This window comes from Ambystoma mexicanum, chromosome 2q (assembly GCF_040938575.1).
Source record: "Ambystoma mexicanum isolate Mex_15411 chromosome 2q, UKY_AmexF1_1, whole genome shotgun sequence".
NCBI lineage: Eukaryota > Metazoa > Chordata > Amphibia > Caudata > Ambystomatidae > Ambystoma > Ambystoma mexicanum.
Window position 1 is genome coordinate 1,348,574,536 of NC_090924.1, and position 19,889 is coordinate 1,348,594,424.

The 19,889-nt window shown below is 51.5% G+C and overlaps 1 protein-coding gene across 1 annotated transcript in view; it reads right to left on the reverse strand.

The window, feature by feature from the left end:
- Nucleotides 1–19,889, reverse strand: part of DYNC1LI1 (dynein cytoplasmic 1 light intermediate chain 1) — a 1,016,060-nt gene that overhangs the window by 254,208 nt on the left and 741,963 nt on the right. Inside the window, exon 10 of the mRNA XM_069648812.1 lies at nucleotides 19,589–19,633. Within this exon, the coding sequence (XP_069504913.1) occupies nucleotides 19,589–19,633 (45 nt within the window). The remainder of the gene's footprint in view (nucleotides 1–19,588; nucleotides 19,634–19,889) is intronic.

The following is a 19,889-nucleotide window of genomic DNA, read 5'->3' on the forward strand; positions in this document are numbered from 1 at the left end:
TTCTAGAAAAAGACAGTCAGATAGCCCTGGAGAAGGGACATCAGCAAGACACCCCCCCAAGAAGGGGTTGAGCAGGAGGGGTGTAAATTAGCTCGGAAGAGGCTGACCTCTGACTGCCCAAGCAAAGTTGAAAGGGTAAACACTTATTTATTTAAGATTTATAAAGCACAAACTATGCCCGAAGGCATCAAGGCGATAAACAATCTAGAAAATAAGCTAATAAACTCTGTTCCCCAAAGAGTGGACAACCCTATCGCCAGACTAAAGAAAGCCTTCCTACTGAAGTCGGCAAAACACCACGATAGACCCCCCTGCTCCAGGGGGGGATAATTTAGGGGACAATGATGACGGCTATTCGCCCGATGATGAAAGGGAGGAAGAGGTCCTCAAAGAGCCCATTGATGAGTGCCCCAGAAGAAGACAATACATGGGACATGTTTGACCCTGGGGACATCAGACACCCCAAATCATCTGAATGGGTGCCATCACAATGAGCTGCGCTATATATGGTGCAGCACATTAGGAAACCCCTGGACAGGGAAGTGCGCTCACGGATGAGGTCAGAATGTCCTCAGCCAGAGCGACCTAGCAAATTAGCAGAAACCCTGACCTTGATCCAAAGATTGTCACATTCGTAACCAAGGCGGCCAGGTATATCAGGAAGGGTGTCGACTGCGCCTGGAGAGGGCATCAAGATAAGCTTCTGGACCTGGCGGGCCGTTGGCCAAAATAATGGATTTGGCAGAGAAAGCCAAAGACACTGGAACACCAGTAGATGCCCAGGCACTGGGTAACTCGGCACAACGCGCAGTATGCCTCCTAGTATGCCAACTGCGCGTTCTCCTCAGAGAGAAGAAGAGGGTTGATTGACAGTAAGCTCAGTGACCTGGCCTCTTATGAAGCAGGAGAGGGAGCTAAAGGGCTACTCTTGGGGAAAGCCTTTGCAAAGGAGATGGTGCAGTTTGTTGGAACTTCCTCTGCATTGGAGAAGGCCCAAAACTCCATCAGGAAGATCTTCCCAGGGAGAGTTTTTGCCGGGACCGGACGCCACCGGGGTCGGTCGTCCGGTCGTTTCAGTTTTCACCACAGACCAAGGGCCTCAAGCCCAATATTTGGAAGTAAGATGATGCACGTTTTTCCGGGCCAGAACACAATTCCCCAGAGGTCGTAGAGGAAGAGGCTCATACAGACAGCAGAGTGCTACTGGTGGTGAGTACGCCAGACAGACATGCATTGCAAGTGGGAGGAAGGATGCTCCGCTTTTTTGCATGAATGGCAAGCATTATCGAACGATGCGTGGATGCTCCAAGCGGTCGCAGGATTGCAGCTAGAATTTGCCGGTGCTCTGGTATAGAGGGTAGAGCCTCAACCGATGCACATGCCACAAGAAGAGTTAGTGCTATTGCAAAGCGAACTGCACAAACTAGTAGAAAAGAATGTGATAGAGCGCGATACACAAGGGGTGCAGGATTCCTCAGCAATATGTTCCTAGTGCACAGGGGAGAGAAGGCCAGTAATACATGTAAAGAGCCTAAACGAATGGCTCAGATACAGCCACTTCAAGATGAAAGGGATTCACCTGCTCAGAGACCTCCTATACACAGGGGATTGGATAGCGTGATTAGATATCAAGGATGCGTATCTAACGATCCCGAAAGTGACCACGCACCAGAGATTTCTTTGCTTTCGGTGGAACGGAGAGACATGGCATTTCATGTGTCTGCCATTCCGCCTAGCATCCCCCACATGGGCTTTTACCAAAATAATGAGACCAGTAGCCGCAGCCATAAGAGGAATATGAATCAAAACATATATAGACAATATTCTGATTATGGGTCAAGACAAGCCCTCCGCGAGAACACACGTTGGGTTTTCACCGGAATATCCTTGCTAGGGTTTATAGTGAACTTGGACAAGACTCGGCTTCAGCCAGTTCAGAATATAGAGTTCTTGGGTTTTACTTTGCAGTCTAGCCAGTATAGTGGGTTTGCTTGCAGCCTCGTTTCAGGCGATCTTCCACGGGCCTCTATATTACAGAGTGTTAGAGACTCAAGATCAGGCACTTGCAAGGAGTAGGATACCATCAGCTAGTGATCCTAGATCAAGAATCTCTCACTGAGCTCCATTGGTGGCTACAGAATATGGAAGCCTGGAACGGACGGACGATTTTCGGGGATGTGCCAGACTAAGTGATATAATCTGATGCAAGCAAAGCCAGCTGGGATATGGTCAGAAGAATTGAAATTACACCAACCGTCTCAAACTCCTAGCAGGTTCTTTCGCAGTATGTGCTTTCACCAAAGACATGGTCAAATGTTGTGTCTTACTCAAGATGGACAACATTTCAGCCGTACACTACGTAAACAAGCTAGGAGGGACCAGATGCAGGATGCTAGCAGCACTAGCGAAAGATTTCTGGCATCACTGCCTACAACACCAGATGGCAGTGTCAGCAGAGTACTTACCAGGTACAAAGAACAGTGTAGCAGACTGGAATTCGCAATATCTTGTAGACTCCAGTGACTGGAAGCTACATCCCCAAGTGTTCAGGCAGTTACAAAGGATCTGGGGACCGCTAGACACTGATCTGTTTGCGTCTAGATTGAACGCGCAGAAGCCCAAGAACTTCAGTTGGAGAATAGATCCCGGGGCAGCGGGTAAGGGAGGCGTATTACTACCGTGGAGCAGGGCAGCGCACTATGCCTTCCCACCGTTCATGTTGACGAGAGCCCTAGCGAAGGCCTGCAGAGAAGCAGCAGAGCTCGTGATAATACCGTCTTGGAAGTCCCAGGCCTGGTTTCCAGTAGCGATGGAATTTTCTTTGGATTCCTTGAGGATAGTTCCTCATCGGCAGGACCTTCTTCTCATCCCAACCGGCCTGCCACACACAATGATGGAAGCAGGCACACTACACTTAACAGCCTGCAGGGTTTCAGGAAGAGATGGGAGTTGCCAGGCATTTCGCAACTCGCTGCCGAATGAATCAGACTCCTGGGCGCCTTCCACCATATGGAGCTATGGGACCGTTGGACCGAATGGTGCGCGGAACATAGTCTGGATCCCGTTTCAGCCCCTATAGTGCACATCCTCAACTTCCAAGCAGATAAGTTTCAAGACGGCTGCGCCTATGGGACACTAGGGGTCTATAGATCAGCAGTGTCATCAGGGCATGATAAAGTGGAAGGAGGACGAGTGGGAGAGCACCCTGCAGTATGCGCCTACATAAAGGAATAAAGCTAAAGAGACCGCCAGAGCCTAAGTATGCAATGTTATGGGACGTCACTGACACATTCCGTCTCTTTCTCAGATGGCCAGAGAATAAGGAACAAGTTACTTACCTGTAACTGTTGTTCTCCAGCATGGGTCTGGCATGGATTCACATGCTCATGAATATTCCCCGTCGTCAGGCTGGGAATCCTCGGTAAAGAAAAAACCAGTATCAGTTTCGTTTCTGATCTGTCTTTCGTAGTAATAACCAATCACTGGTCTCTGCGTCATACTGACCACAGCCAATGACTGCCCTCTACCTAAGCACCGCCTCTGGCAGCCATCTTCAGATTTGGAAGCACGTGAAGTGGCAGTATGACCAAGTGAAGAGCCGCAGAGGGGTAGGCGGGAGGGTTCGCATGTGAATCCATGCCAGACCCATGCTGGAGAACAACAGTTACAGGTAAGTAACTTGTTCCTTCTCCAGCATGGGGTCTGGCATGGATTCACATGCTCATGAATAAAGAATACATAGCAGTACACACATGCACAACCACGGGAGGTGGCAAAGGCTCAACATTAAGCATCACATCAACTCAACATTAAGCATCTTACCTCCTCACCAGGCTCACCTCAGGCGAACAGGTTGCGCAGCACTGCTTGGCCGACCCTGGACTCCTCCCTGGAATCCCGGTCGACGCAGTAGAATTTCGTGAAGGTGTGCGTCGACCTCCACGTAGCAGCCCTGCATATGTCCAGCAGGGGCACACCAGATAGGAACGCCGTGGTAGCTGCGATCGCTCTGGTGGAATGGGCTCTCGGACGGCCAGGCAGCGGTCGGTTTGCCAACCGGTGACAGCACATGATACAGCCGGAGAGCCATCTGGAAATGGAAGCCTTCGAGAGAGCCTTCCCCTGATTGACAGGTCGAAAGTTCACAAAGAGTTGTGACGTCTTCCGAAAACCCTTCGTGCGGTCCATGTAGAACTTCAGCGCTCTAGCTACATCCAGCGAGTGCAAAGTCCTCTCAGCCGGCGACGAAGGCGACGGGAAGAACACAGGTAACACCAAGGGTTCGTTGAGATGGAAGTCCGACGGTACCTTGGGCATGAAGGAGGGGTGCGTCCTGAGCACTACCCTCTTGTCGTGGAAAGTCAAGTACGGGGCCTTGCAGGAAAGGGCCTGGATCTCTCCCACTCGTCGTGCGGAGGTGATGGCCACCAGAAAAGCTGTTTTCCACGATAGAAACTTCAACGGGGCCGAGTGCAGAGGCTCGAACGGAGGTCCCATGAGCTTGGTCAGCACCACGTTGAGCTCCCACGCCGGGGCCGGAGCCTTCACCGGCGGGAACGATCTGAACAGTCCCTTCATGAACTCTTTCACCAGACGATGAGACCACAAGGACGTCCGGCCCGTGGTTCTGGTGTATCGGGAGATCGCAGCAAGATGAATCTTGATGGACGCATGTGCCAGACCAGCTTTGGCCAGCGTCAGCAGGTACGGCAGTACTTGGGGAGCCGTAATCCGTAGAGGGTTAATCTTCTGTGCGTGGCACCAGACAGAGAACCTCTTCCATTTGTGTCCGTAGCATTTAAGAGTCGAGGACGCCCTGGCCTTTGCAAGAACCTCTCTGCAATCGGCCGGTATGTCGTATCCTCCAAACTCTAGCGCTGCAGGAGCCAGGCCTGCAAGTTCAGCGACTTCGGGTCGTGGTGGAGGATGGCGCCTCCTTCCCTGGAGAGTAGATCCGCGTCCGCCGGCAGCTTGATCGGCGGGGACGCTGACAAGTCCAGAAGGTCCGGGAACCATATCTGCCTCGGCCACGCAGGTGCGACGAGGATCATCCTGCACCGTGACCTCTTGAGCTGGTTGACGAGCCGGATTAGCAGAGGCAAGGGAGGGAACGCGTAGAGGAACAGGCCCTCCCAGGGGAACGAGAAAGCATCGCCAATGCTCCTCGTCTGGGGAAACCTGCTGGCGAACCTCCGGCACTTGGTGTTCGTCGCCGTCGCGAACAGGTCGATCTGGGGTGTGCCCCACCGTCGGAAGAGGCGATCCGCCAGATCCTGCCATAGTTCCCACTCGTGGCACGAGCGCAGCTCCCTGCTGAGTGAGTCGGCGATGGTGTTTTTTATCCCTGCCAGATGAAACGGCACCAGAAAAATCCCTTGGGCGACGGCCCAATGCCACAGGTCCTGCGCCTCCTTGGACAGCGCTGGGGACCTGGTTCCGCCCTGTTTTCTGATGTAAAACATGGTGGTGGTGTTGTCGGTGAAGATCCTCACCACCTTGCCCTTGAGGGACGGAAGGAAGGACCTGAGGGCCCAAAACACTGCACGGAGCTCCAGGACGTTGATATGTAGGGACTTCTCCGTCGGGAGCCAGAGTCCCCTTGCGTGCAGATTTTCGGTGTGCGCTCCCCACCCTTCCAGGGAGGCATCCGTGGTCACAGTCTCCTGGTGGGCTGGGGTCTGGAAGTCCATGCCCGCCGTCAGATGCGCGCGGGTGCCCCACCACCGTATCGCTCGTCGGAAACTCTCGTCGAGCTTGATCCTTTCCTCGAAGCTGCCCGTCGTCTGGATCCAGCGCGCATCCAGGAATTCTTGCAACGGGCGCATCCGGAGCCTGCACATGGGAATGAGGTAGATGCAGGAAGACATCATCCCGAGGAGGGACTTGATGGACCTCACTTTGGCCGCGTCGGCCACCAACATCCGTTGCACCTTGCCCAAGATGGTCCTGGTCCTCTCCTCCGACGGGGAGGCCAGAAGGGACACTGTGTCGAGCCTCGCTACCAGAAACAGTGCGACTTGCGCGGGCACCAGGTGGGATTTGGCGTAGTTCACGGAGAATCCCAGGTCCGTGAGGAGTTGGACGATCCTTGCCGTGTGGACCACGGCGAGCTCCCTCGTCTTGGCGCGGATGAGCCAGTCGTCCAGGTAGGGGTAGACGTGGATCCCCTCGCGGCGCAGCTGCGCCGCCACCGGTGCAAGGCACTTGGTGAATACCCTGGGTGCCGACCGTAGTCCGAAGGGAAGGGCTTTGAACTGGTAGTGACGCCCTTGGACCACGAATCTGAGGAATTTGCAGTGCCCCTTTAGGATGGGAATGTGGAAGTAGGCATCCTCCAAATCCAACAACGATAGGAAGTCTCCTTCCTCCAGCTGACCCAGGACGTGCTGGAGGGTGACCATCCGGAACTTCTGCGCCTTGATGAACTTGTTCAGACGTCGCAGGTCCAGGATGGGGCGCCATCCTCCCGTCTTCTTCTTCACGAGGAAGTATCTCGAGTAGACTCCGGAGCCCCGAAGCCTCTTTGGGACGAGTTCGATGGCGCCCTTTCTTAGCATCGCCTTTACCTCCAGGAGAAGTTGAGGGACGTGAAGTTCTTTCCTGGCCACGGGGGGGACGCGCGGGCACCTTCTTTGAAACTCGAGCGCGTGGCCCCGGGCCAGGGCGTCCAGCACCCAACGGTCGGTGGAGATGGACTCCCACACGCTGACGAAGCCCGCCAGCCGGCCTCCCACCGGGGTGCTTCGGTGGGGGCCCGACCCCACGGCCGGTTCAATCCTGCTTGGACGCGGCCTTGCCGCCTTGACCTCCTTGGCGACGACGGCGGGGTCCGCTAGACTTGCCTCGTCCTCTGTAGGCCTCTTGCGACGACGAGCGGGCCGCTTGACGGTAGGAAGCGAAACCGCCGCCGGAACCTTTGGAGGCGCCCTTGCCTCCGCCGCTCCGAAAGGGCGTCCGTCGTTGCAGGACTCCAAGGGCCCGGGCCGTCTCAGTATCCGCCTTGATGGCCTGAAGGGAATCGTCCACTGTCTTCCCAAACAGGTTGTTCCCGTCGAAGGGCATGTCCAGGACTCTGGTCTGGACGTCCTGCCGGAAGTCCGTAGCTTTGAGCCATCCACGACGTCGAAGGCAAACACCGTTGCCCAGCTGGCGGAACCCAGTGTCTGCGATGTCCGTCGCCACGGTGATGGCGTGGTCCGAGGCCACCTCACCTTCCTGCAGGATCTCAAGGGCCTCCGCCCTCTTGTCGTCCGGCAGAAAATCCAGCAGGGGAGCCATCTTGTACCAGAGCTCCCTGTCGTAGCGGGCCACGATAGCCAAGGCGTTGGCCGCTTTAATCGTCGTCGCTGCCGACGAGATGACTCTACGCCCCATAGTATCCAATTTCTTTCCCTCGCCGTCCGGCGGGGAAGTCGATGTGGAGGCCGCACCCCCCCCCCGCTTTCTTCCTGGCTGCCGCGGAGACGACGGAGTCCGGGGTAGGCTGCGCCCGGAGGCATAGGGGGGCCGTGTCCGGGACCCGGTACTTTTTCTCGTACCGGTCTCTTCTAGCTGGCGTCGTGGAAGGGTTCTTGAGGAGGGAAAGGCCCTCATCCCAAATGTCGTCCAACAGAGGCACTGCGAGGACCGTCTTCCTCTTGGCCTCGCGCCGCTGATAAAGGAAGCCTTCCTTTTTCTTCTCCTCAGGGCAGAGTTGGAAAAGCTCGGAAGCCCTGGAGATCATGGAGTGGAAAGATCCGATCTCGTCGGGCGGAGAGGCCCTGGTGGGAGGCGACGACGGAAAATCCTCGTCGTATGCCTCGTCGTCCGTACCCGTCGCTGCCGTGTCAGTCCCCGTATCATCCCCTCGGGTGGACGGGGAGGAGGGCTGGAAGGGGCGCGACGGTTGAAAAGGAGGTGGTGGATGGATCCTTCTTTTCTTGGTAGGGGGAACACCAGAAGGTCCCGGTTCTGGATCCCCCGACGGGAGAGGTTCCTCCGTCGGTAACGGTAGCCTCGTCCTTATCTCGGAGCATAAGGACTGTATGGCCAACAAAATGGCCGCCGAGTTGTCTTGCGGCGCTGGTAGAGGGGAATCCGACGGGCGAGCAGGGGCCCCGTCGGTATCCTCGACGATGTCGTCGTCGTCACCTGCGTCGGGGTCCATTCCGACGGGCTGGCCTTCTTCCACGCCTAGGCCGTGGCTTAAGACCTCGATCAGCTCCTCTTCTGAGGTTGAGGCCGACTCTACGACGACGCCCTGCCCCCCCTTCTTCCCCACGGAGGGTTTCACGGGGGTCCTATCGATGGGCACAAAGGAAGACTCCCTCCGAGGAGGCAGGGAGATTCTGGGCCCTGAGGTCGCCACCACTGGTGCAGCCACCACAGGCTGAGCCAGGGCCGCCGCGACCGTTTCGATAGAGGGCTTGGTCGGATGGATCAAGGCCTTCACCACCTTAGGTGCGCTCACCGCCTTATCCTTGAGGGAGGGGGCACTGCCACGCTCCTCCTCTGCCTTAGAGCTCGACCGGGGCCTCTCCAGGAGCTTCGCCGGGTGCTCGGCCTTCCTCTTACCCGACCCAGAGCGTTGGCTCGTGGTTGATGGTGCCGGGGAGGGTGCGCCCTGCCTGGCGCCCGTAGAGCCCGACCGTTCGGCGCTCCCGGTGCCAGCGGACTCGCGGTGCTTGGCCTTATGTTGGGCCCCCGTCGCCGGGGCGCCCTCAAAGGTCTTAGAAGACCGCTCGGATTTCTTCTTCTTCTCGCCAGACGGGCTCTTACCCTCCAGCCAGTTGGCGAGACGTTGATGGCGGTCCTTCATGGTCCGTTCCGACATGTTGCCGCAAAACGCACAGTCCTTCTCCACGTGCGTCTTGTCCTCATGAAGGCAGTAAAGGCAGAAAGAGTGTTCGTCCTCCTTGAAGACGTTCTGCAGCTGGCATCCAGGGCAGACCCTGAACAGCTTTCCGGGCGTCGAGCTTCCCTTCTCCTGGGCCATCTCCGAGACAGGGCCTGAGAAGCTTCTGGAGTCCTCCGAAGTGTAGCTCGACGAAATCTTCACCCTTGAGGGGCACAGATGAATCCGACACGGGTCCCCGTTGATCGGATGTAGGATCGGTGGAGCTTGAGGCTCTTTTGACCGAAAGAATCGAAGTTTTTTGTAAAAAGCGCGAAAAAATAGCACTAACGCTCGAGAGCAATACCACGAGGATCCCAACACATGAACGTGCGGTAAAAATCTGAAGATGGCTGCCAGAGGCGGTGCTTAGGTAGAGGGCAGTCATTGGCTGTGGTCAGTATGACGCAGAGACCAGTGATTGGTTATTACTACGAAAGACAGATCAGAAACGAAACTGATACTGGTTTTTTCTTTACCGAGGATTCCCAGCCTGACGACGGGGAATATTCATGAGCATGTGAATCCATGCCAGACCCCATGCTGGAGAATAGCCTTTCTCGCTTAGGCTTTCAGGAAAGCAAGAATGCTGCTTTGTTTAGCAGCATGTCTGAGACTGTCAGATGTCAAGGCATTGGAGATAGACAGAAAGATATTCTACCCAGAAGGAGTGGCACTTAGCATAGCTAAGAGAATGAAGTGTGACTCGAAGATCATTTCCTACCCTTTTTGTTGCAGACAATAAGAAATATGCGTGGCGCAGTGCATAAAAGATTATGAAGAGGCAACAGTGCACCTTAGACCGCAAGGCGTAATGCAATTGCTCATAGTGCGTAGGAAGCCATACCACGCTGTAGCTACAGCAACGATAGCTAGATGGGTTAGAGAAGTGATGCAGTGGGCTGGCATGGACTTGTTCTTATTTGGCGCGCATTCAGCTAGAGGAGCGATGGCTTCTAGGGCTCTCTCAGCAGGAGTGTCATTGCAAGACATAATGAAATCAGCCGATTGGTCTTCGGAATCAACGTTTAAAACATTTTAGTTCAAGCCTGTATCAGAAATAACTAGTAGGGTGGTAGCGAGCGTTGAACAATTCGCTTCTTCTCTTGACATAGAATGAAAATTGCCCATGCTTACAGCGCAGGGTAGTCTTGATTCTATTAAAGACACAGAGGTGAGCATTATATCCCACCCAGGATGGGAAAAGTCTTGATGTTCAGCATGTATGTGCATACTGCGGAAGAACTTTAGCGCTTCTCCACCCTCATGATTTCTTCTCCATTTATCGTAGGAGAAGACCAGAAAGCGGCTTGAGAAGGATTGAGGGGAATGTGAAAAGTATGATCATGAAGGGCGCACATTGTCCCGTTGCACCAGAGCGACCGTGAGACCGAGGGATCACTTGAGAGTTCTGGAAGTTGGAGTGGTTCGGTAAGAGCAAGTTCTACGTTCAAAAAGGAAGTTCAGTTCACTGCAAAAGAAAAAGGAAGGGACATAGGGCAGAGACCTCTTATACCAGAGCAGGGCACCTGATGGGTGGAAGAGAGGGACCTCAGGACTACCAAGGACTACCGGCTCATGGGGCTTGTAGTGCCAGTGAAAGAAAATGTTTGTCATTTACTTTTAAACCTTTGAATTAACCAGGTTACTTCCTGTAGTGACCACCTTAACTCCTAGTCCATAGTCCCCTTTCCCCCATACTTACGGACATTCCTCCGTCCTGTGGGACGGGACAGGAGCACTTTGTAAAAAGCATCAAATTTTCCAAAAATGTGTCTTTGCTCTTTTTACGCGGGGTACCGCACGCGGCTGTAACCCCGCCCTTCTTAGCTCCGCCCAGCGCATCGCCTATCAGTCCTTTTTTATCGCCAGGTAAGAGACCTTCAAGCAATAATATAGGAACCTTATTAGAGGGGACGGCGGGCTGGCGTATGGAGTAAAGGGGACTATGAACTAGGAGTAAGGTGATCACTACGGTGAGTAACCTGGTTATACTCCTGTTAGGGAGAATTCTCTGTTTAGGCTGAATTTCCTAACCTAGTGAGTCCCCCAGCAGCTTTGCTGGATTTTTGGGGTTTATTTTTTTCTCCTGCCAAGAGTGAGACTCTTTTACCCTCACTCTTGGGCATGATTTAAGTGTGTTTCTTTGAATCTAGATGTGTTTAATGGGCTATGGGGTCTTTTACTCCATAGGGCTTCATTTGTTTTTGTGATGTGTGTTACACAGCACCCTCCGTGTAGTAACACAGGGGTGTCATAGTGACCCCCCAGTATAGACTCCATACCCTGGGACTGACTACTGTCTCCCAGGGCATGTAAAGTCACCATTGACTTTACTAGTCAAATTCTGAACAGAACCAGTACAAACCATCATGTTGTGGATGTACTGGCTGGGGCAATTCAATTGCCCCGGGGTCTCTTAGTCGAGGGGGCACGTCTCCGTCCCCCCTGATCGAGTTTTGGCTGGTGGCAGTGGATACTACTTTTTATATTCAACCGCGAATATTTTCCTATGGGATTTCCCATTGTTTTAGGCTACTACCTTTATTTAATTATTTACAGTAGCCTCGAACATACCACCGGTTTATTTAATTAATATGAATTCTCTGGTTGGTGTTTTTTGCCAAAACTTGATTCTAAAATGGTGTTCGTGTTCTCTTCTGTGACTCCAACCCAAGTCGACCCCTTTGTTCCACTTTTTGGCAGGCTTCTCCACAGAAGCCCTCCAAAGTGATGGCACTTTGTCTGGGGTACTTAGGAGGGGTGGAGGGAAATTTAGGCACCCTGGACTGAGTTGCTTAGGCAACTCAAGTCGCACTCCATCCTGATTGGCCGAAGTGGTGAGCCGGCCTGCTCACCACTTAGCATGTTTGAGTGACAGCTAGGCTGAGTGAATGGGGGTTTGCTGCATAAAACCAGGGCTTTGGGGACTGGAACTTCAGAAGTCGCCACAGGACCTAAGAATCTGACGAGGGAGAAACTGAGCCGACCTGCCACGACACCATTACCGGTGGAGCCCTGCTGGACTGCCTCACCACTTTTCCCAACGACAGAGATCTCCCGCCGGAGAGTCTTCTTCCTTTGACTGGTGGGGATAACCAGTCTCACCGTCTTTTCGCCTTCCCAAAGTACCTCGTGGCCGCCTTGCCTGTGCCAAGCACCCCGGCAACCGGGATACCACGTTTTGCCACGACCGCGAACAAAGGTACCACCTTTAACCGGAAAACTCCGCGGCTGGATTCTTCCCTGGTAGTGCAACGACCTTCATCTTTCCTCCAAGTTGAGATCTTCTCTTCCCCTGGACGACGACGCATCTTGCACCCACTACCAGGAACAACTGCCACCACTGGAGAATCCTTCCCACTTAAGGTACCGTGTTCCGCCTGGCTTCCCTTGCTACCGACTGTACAGGGTAGATTTAGCCCCCGGCTTTCGAACCTGGGTTAGTCTGGGACACCCTGGCTAAACTTTCTTAAGCCGCTCAACTCTTTTTGAACCCTCTGCAAGACTTTCTAAGCCTAGTGTAACTGTGTGATCTTGGGCGCATTTGTTCTCTGCTCTCTCTAAGAGTGGGCCCAGCCTTTGGACTTTGGCTCACCAGTGACTTTTGCTCTTCTGCCTTGCTAATAGTGTTCCTGAATCTTAGAGTGGTGTACCTTTCCATATTCTGTCTTTTTCCCTCCTTTTCTCACAAACTTATTGGAGTGCAATCTAGTTAAGCGCTCACCTCTGTATGAAAATAAGTGGTGTTTTACTGCCACTTATCTGATAAGGAAAAAGGGGTGTATATATTACAATAGTAACTGTGTTTAGAATATTTTACAATAAGAGTGCTGGAGTGTTTCAAACTGTGTGTTTTTAAATAAATAATTATATACTTTGATACCAAAGCTCTGGTCAGTGTTTGCTTGTATTATTGTATCTGAGTGCCTATTGTGTATACTTTGCATACTGCCGAACTCTTCTTGAGGGAAGTCTGACTGCTCAGCCACAGCTACCAGGTGAATCTGTGTGGTACAGACTGCTACCAAGTGGGTTTACTGCCAACACCTGTAGTCTTAAATCTTTTGCAGTGGTCCCTAAGGGAACTGCACAGGTTTCTGCCTAACAACTCCTACGTCCCGTCCCCTTTCCTCCATACTTATGAAAGATTCCCAAGCACTCCTCACAATAAAGGTTTTTCAGCACAGCCTGCCCAAACTGAGCATCAGATCTGGAACTCAAGTCCAATCAGTAATGATTACAAAAAGACGATGGGGAGGCCCAAGTAGCCGCTTTCGCAATGGTCTCCCAGGGGACTTGCTTTTGAAAGGCGACAGCAGCTGCCTTGCCCCGTACGAGATGTGCATGAATCCCTTTAGGAGGCTGAAAACCCTGAATAGCGTAAGACTCCGTAATACAGGCAGCAATCCATCTGGAGATAGTCGCTTTGGAGGCCTGCTTGCACTGAGGGTTACCAAAGGTCACCAAAAGCTGAGAAGAACTAACTTTGGAAGTTCTGTCCAGATAGAACTTAAGAACTCTTCTAACATCCAGGCAATGCAAAACCCTCTCGGCTTCTGAAGCCGGGTTTGGAAAGAAGACAGGCAGCAAGATGACTGATTTAGATGGGAATCAGAAACCATCTTTGGTAAGAAAGAAGGGTTTGTTCTAAGGACAATCAAGAAGGGATGCTCCACAGACAAAGCTTGGAGCTCACTCACACGCCTTGCCGAGGTAACGGCGACCAAGAAAGCCCCCTTCTACCAAAGGTGCTTAAGATCTACCGTAGCCATTGGTCCGAAAGGTTTATAGCACAAGGCCATAAGAACCACATTCAGATCCCACGTCGGATGCGGTTTGTGAACCGGATGGTAATGACGCATAAGACCCGCAAAGTGCCGTTTGATCACTGGATTTGACAGTGAGAAAGAGCACTGGTCCGTGGATAGCTGGGCGGCCACAGCCGAAAGAGAAGTCCTGCATGACAGGACATGAATGCCCGACTCTGCAAGATGAGAGACGAAGGACAGCACCGTGTCAACCGTAGCCACCCTGGGTCCAACTGTTTGGGTAAGCACCAGTGACAGAAACAAAGCCACCAGAAAAATGCAGGATGCCATAAGGCCGAGCAACCTTAAGAATTTGAAAGCCGGGAGACTGGGCATGTTGAAACTTGTCCACCATCTGCACAATGTGATGAGCCCTCACCTTTGGAGGCGAACACTTCCCCAAGGACATGTCTAATAAAGCCCCGAAGTACTGGAGGTGTTGGGAAGGTGTTGGGAAGGTGTCAGATGCGACTTCTTGCAATTCAGCGAGAAGCCCAGTCTGTGGAGGGTGTGGCAGGTGACACCGAGATGATCCAATGCTAGCTCAGGAGAGCGCGCCCGGATCAGCCAGTCGTCCAAGTAGGGGTAGACATGAATCCACCCCCCCTCACCTGAGGTATGCTGCCACTACCACCATGAGCTTGGTGAAGATCCTCGGGGCGGAGGTCAACCCGAATGGCAGGACCCGAAACTGAAAGTGCGAGTCGCCAGCCGCAAACCTCAGCTACTTTCTGTGCGCAGGATCGATCAGCACATGAAAGTAAGCACCCGTGAGGTCCAAAGACACCAACCAATCCTGAAGTTGAAGGGCCTGGAGGACCTGAGAAAGAGTGACCATCTTGAACTTGTCCTTCCGGAGAAGTTTGTTCAACCAACACAAGTCCATGATGGGTAGCAAACCCCCCCCACACCCCCCCCTCCCATCTTTTTTAGGGAGCAAAAATTAAGGGGAATACCATCTCTTGTTCCTCTCCGCTACAGGCACCAGTTCTATACTGTCTTTCTCCAGCAGGCTCAAAATTTCTTGCGCAAGGAGCGGATCCAGAAGCTTTAAAGAGAGTTTCCCCAGTGGATTCTCATGAGGCTGCTGAAGGAAGGGAAGGCAGTAGCCGTGGGCTATGGTATCCAGAACCCACGCATCTGAAGTAATGGCCCGCCATTCTTCAAGATGCTTAGACAGTCTGCCCCCAACCGGAGAACCATGGGACATGGCCTCATGACTGTTTAGAAGCAGCTGCATACGCGGCTTTGGCACCACGATTTCCCTGACCACCACGGAAATTTTTTCGCTGGCCCCTTTGACTGCGGTCCCTTTCGTTCTACCAAAGTAGGAGTAGTAACGAAAGGAACCTCCCCTCCACTGCTGTCCCCAAGGACGAAAAGGTGGAGGTTGACGCACCGCAGCGCTTAAAGATTTTGCCGCAGCTTTTGTGGTCTGCAACCTCTGAAGGCTCTCGTCAGCTTTGCTCCCGAACAAATGTGCGCAACCACGCAAATCTGCGTATAACGATGCTCGCAGCCATGGACCGGCTCACATTGTCTGCTGTATCCAAACCCGACTGAAGCGACTCGCACGTGGCATCCTAACCGTCCTGCATGATAGCAAGGAACCCATCCATTTCTTCCACCCCCCGGGAATACAGTCAGCCGCAAAAGAAACAATTCCACAGAGTGTGTGTAAATTTTGACAAGGCACACGTGGAGTTGGCCGATTTCACGGCCATGCTCCCAGCAGAAAATACCTTCCTGGCCCAACCGTCGAAGCGCTTATCGTCCCTATCCAGAGGGATGGTAGGGTACGCCGCCTGCCTCGAGGTGGCCGTAGCCGCCTGAACCACCAAACTCTCGGGAGTGGGGTGAGTAGATAAATAGCTGGGGTCGCTAACGGAAGGGTGGTATTTCTTGGGCAAAGACTTAACAGGTGGAAGAGATTCCGGGGACTGCCAAGCAGCTGCCACCCTTTTCTGTAAGGAAATATGAAATGGCAAAACTGGGTCAGAGAATGGACCTTGATCTAAAATGTCCATCAGATCATCCTGCACAAAGTCTTCAGGAGGACTGGTCCAGCCCAGTTACTCTGAGACACGTGCCATGAGCTTTCTGTATGAAGACTGTGCATGAGCCCCAGGCTCAGGACTACCAAATTCCACTTCCGTGGAAGTGTCCAACCCACTGGCATTGTGGATGGTCTGCCTCAACTCCTTCAACTGACTGTCTCCAGAAAAATGTGGAGCTTCATCAAGTTCAAATAACACACAGGGATTTGCCTCAACTTCACATTACCTCAAAAAGCGGGTATGTGTCCTTTCTGTTACCAAAAAGTACTATAACACACAAAACAGACTTAGGAACAAGAAAAAAACTTCACCAGAGCTATTTATTATGTTGTACAGTTAATGCAACCCTAACTCTTTCCCTGCAGGGGGTGCACTGAACTGCCCCTGCTTGATGTTACTAACCCTAAATGGATACTGATATGCCGACTGTCGGCAACATTTGCATGGAGACTATTCATACCCTATATAACAAACATGAAAAACCATATTCACAGTGAGCTACCACAATAAATTTCATACATCTGAAGTTCGTTAATCCACACAGCTAAAACCAAGACAGTTACGGAAAAAACCTTTTCCCGGCTGCACCCCTGGATGAAACAGACAGGTCACGTGGGACTCGGCGTCACACTCTTCGACAATTTAATTGCCCTCCGTGAGGTGTGTCTGGTTGATCCAGGAGTTATTTATTAAAACATTTTGTAAAAATACATATATGTGTCGCACAAATTCTCCGCACAAAAATGCACTTTATATTTAATTCATTTCTTTACAAGTGCATGTACCATTCTCTTGTGCATGACTGTTTAACAACTTTGTAAATAAGGAGCATAAACTCTCTGAGATGGATTCAAACAGTTTGTGTTTAAAAGTGCATAAGTCCACTTGTGTCACTCTAAATAGGGTGACATCTATATATCTGGTCGACCGGTTTCAATGATGTCTTGCGTGTATCATATTCTTCAGGACCCGATATTGCTTTTTTAGACCCAATCAGCAAGCCCCTTAGAGGCGAGATTGCGACATATCCTGTCCAATTGTTTTTATATGCAAGGAACAGCACGTTCGGTTTCTGTAATGTTGCCACTTTCAGACAAAAGAGTTGGAAAGCCTGAAAGGGTACTGTATCTTTCTACTTGTAAACGTCCCTTCGATAAGGAGAGCTTGTTGTAGTCTCGCAGCTTTGTTCATAACATTTTATGAAGGAAGTCTTGTTGGGATCTCAATTCCTGAACACGATCTCTTCCGTCACGTTGTTTGCTGGTTCCGTGATTATCGCGAATGGCGTTCCTCGCGGTAGACACTAATGGAAGACGCAGATCTTTCCATTAGTGTCTACCGCGAGGAACGCCATTCGCGATAATCACGGAACCAGCAAACAACGTGACGGAAGAGATCGTGTTCAGGAATTGAGATCCCAACAAGACTTCCTTCATAAAATGTTATGAACAAAGCTGCGAGACTACAACAAGCTCTCCTTATCGAAGGGACGTTTACAAGTAGAAAGATACAGTACCCTTTCAGGCTTTCCAACTCTTTTGTCTGAAAGTGGCAACATTACAGAAACCGAACGTGCTGTTCCTTGCATATAAAAACAATTGGACAGGATATGTCGCAATCTCGCCTCTAAGGGGCTTGCTGATTGGGTCTAAAAAAGCAATATCGGGTCCTGAAGAATATGATACACGCAAGACATCATTGAAACCGGTCGACCAGATATATAGATGTCACCCTATTTAGAGTGACACAAGTGGACTTATGCACTTTTAAACACAAACTGTTTGAATCCATCTCAGAGAGTTTATGCTCCTTATTTACAAAGTTGTTAAACAGTCATGCACAAGAGAATGGTACATGCACTTGTAAAGAAATGAATTAAATATAAAGTGCATTTTTGTGCGGAGAATTTGTGCGACACATATATGTATTTTTACAAAATGTTTTAATAAATAACTCCTGGATCAACCAGACACACCTCACGGAGGGCAATTAAATTGTCGAAGAGTGTGACGCCGAGTCCCACGTGACCTGTCTGTTTCATCCAGGGGTGCAGCCGGGAAAAGGTTTTTTCCGTAACTGTCTTGGTTTTAGCTGTGTGGATTAACGAACTTCAGATGTATGAAATTTATTGTGGTAGCTCACTGTGAATATGGTTTTTCATGTTTGTTATATAGGGTATGAATAGTCTCCATGCAAATGTTGCCGACAGTCGGCATATCAGTATCCATTTAGGGTTAGTAACATCAAGCAGGGGCAGTTCAGTGCACCCCCTGCAGGGAAAGAGTTAGGGTTGCATTAACTGTACAACATAATAAATAGCTCTGGTGAAGTTTTTTTCTTGTTCCTAAGTCTGTTTTGTGTGTTATAGCTTCATCAAGTTCACCAGGGTCCTCAAACTCAGATCTTTCCTCCTCTTCATAAATGTCAGCCAGAGGGAGGTGAAACAGGTCTGTTGACAGAAGAGGGCTTGGAGTCCAAAACTGGCCCCACAGACTTCGCCGCAGCCTTCCTTGGAGGATCCTCGATGCCCGGGTAACTCCAAAGGGAAATTTCGAGAAAAAATCCCCGAAGGCGCGGATAGCAGCAAAGTCTTCGATGTCGACACAGGCGCCGTGGGCTGGTACGTTGGCAAAGCATTGACGTCCAGTTGACGCCGGCATCGAGCCCTTCGTAGGTAGCTGCGGTCTTGCTGAGGACGAGGACCGAGACACGTCTCTTGCGACTTTGATTCCTTGTCCGTACGGGACCTCGAGGACTCCCGATGTGAGTTGTGTCGTGAACCCGAGCCCGAAGGCGTGCGGGCCACGGTACGAGACCGATCCTGGCCGGCTTCATCAGAAGGCGCGACCGGACCCGTGCCCTGCGACTGAAAAATCGCTAACATGGGTTGTTTAAACACCGCCCATTCCTCCAGAGTCGAGGACTTCGTATGGCATGTAACCTTCCTTGAGGCACCATCCTCCGAGGACGACAGGGAAGGCGACCAGTGACGGAGCTTCCTAGAGTGCGGGACGAGGAAGACGAGTGGTGGGAACCACTCCGGGACCGAGATCCCCGGGACTCCTTCCGAAGTGGAGAGTCGCCCCTCGAATCGTCGGTGGAAACCCCCTTGGACTTTGAAGTATGGGGCTTAACAGGCTTAGAGCCCCTACCTACCTGGAGCGTCCCCTTCCGCAAGGCCTTGGCAGTCAGCGACTGTCATTTCGAGCAGTCATCAGTGTCGTGCGAATCACCCAGGCACCACAAACAAATGCGGTGGAGATCGATGAGCGACATTTTCGTCTTGTAGTCCCGGCAGGTCTTGAAGCCAGACCGTGGAGTCGGAGGGGTCGAAGAGAAAGACATCGTAATGATGAACACACGAGGCGCGTCGAGTCTCACGAAGTTAACACGTTTGCGGAAAAAACGGAACTGAGGCTACGGGCACTGTGCGTCCTATTTATAACATCCTGTGACGTCACCCTCGACGGAGGCCCTCAAGGGACATGGACGCAACGCCATCGACGCAGGACGCCCTCTGACGAAAAAGTTTCTGAAGTGCCCAGCTGTGGATATTACATGTCAAAGATGTGAAATGCGTTGGAGGACACAATGCATTCGAAATAGATTTTTCATCATACAATATAATAAAAGGCCTGATGTACATTTGTCCGAGGCAATCATGCACAGTAGAGACTGCCCACTTCGCCTGTTGTCACCACTAGAGGAAGCCGTTGCCTTAAGAATAACATATTGACACTCTGAACATTTATCTCCTCACACACTTTGGCCCATTTACACAGGCTTTCACACTAGTTTACGATAAAAGTATGCACATAGATGTGAACATAAGCAGATAAAATACTAACCACTGGGCGTCCAGCTGCAGTAGGTGGCTGTTTTGCCAACTGAGACTGAAAAAGAAAATATAGGAGTCAATTACATAGTCTTATGATGTTATGCAGTAAGAGTTAGACTCGCAGGGCATCATTAAGAATTTGGAAGCAAATTTTAAAAAAACAGGCAGTAACTTTATTCTCGGCTGTCTTTTCATGCCACATGATTATACGTTAATAAATGGATAAGCTGTAAAACCGTCTACATGTGTATGGTAGAATTGCATACAAAAATATTGCTGCAGTAGTAAAACTTGTGATAATGCCATTATTC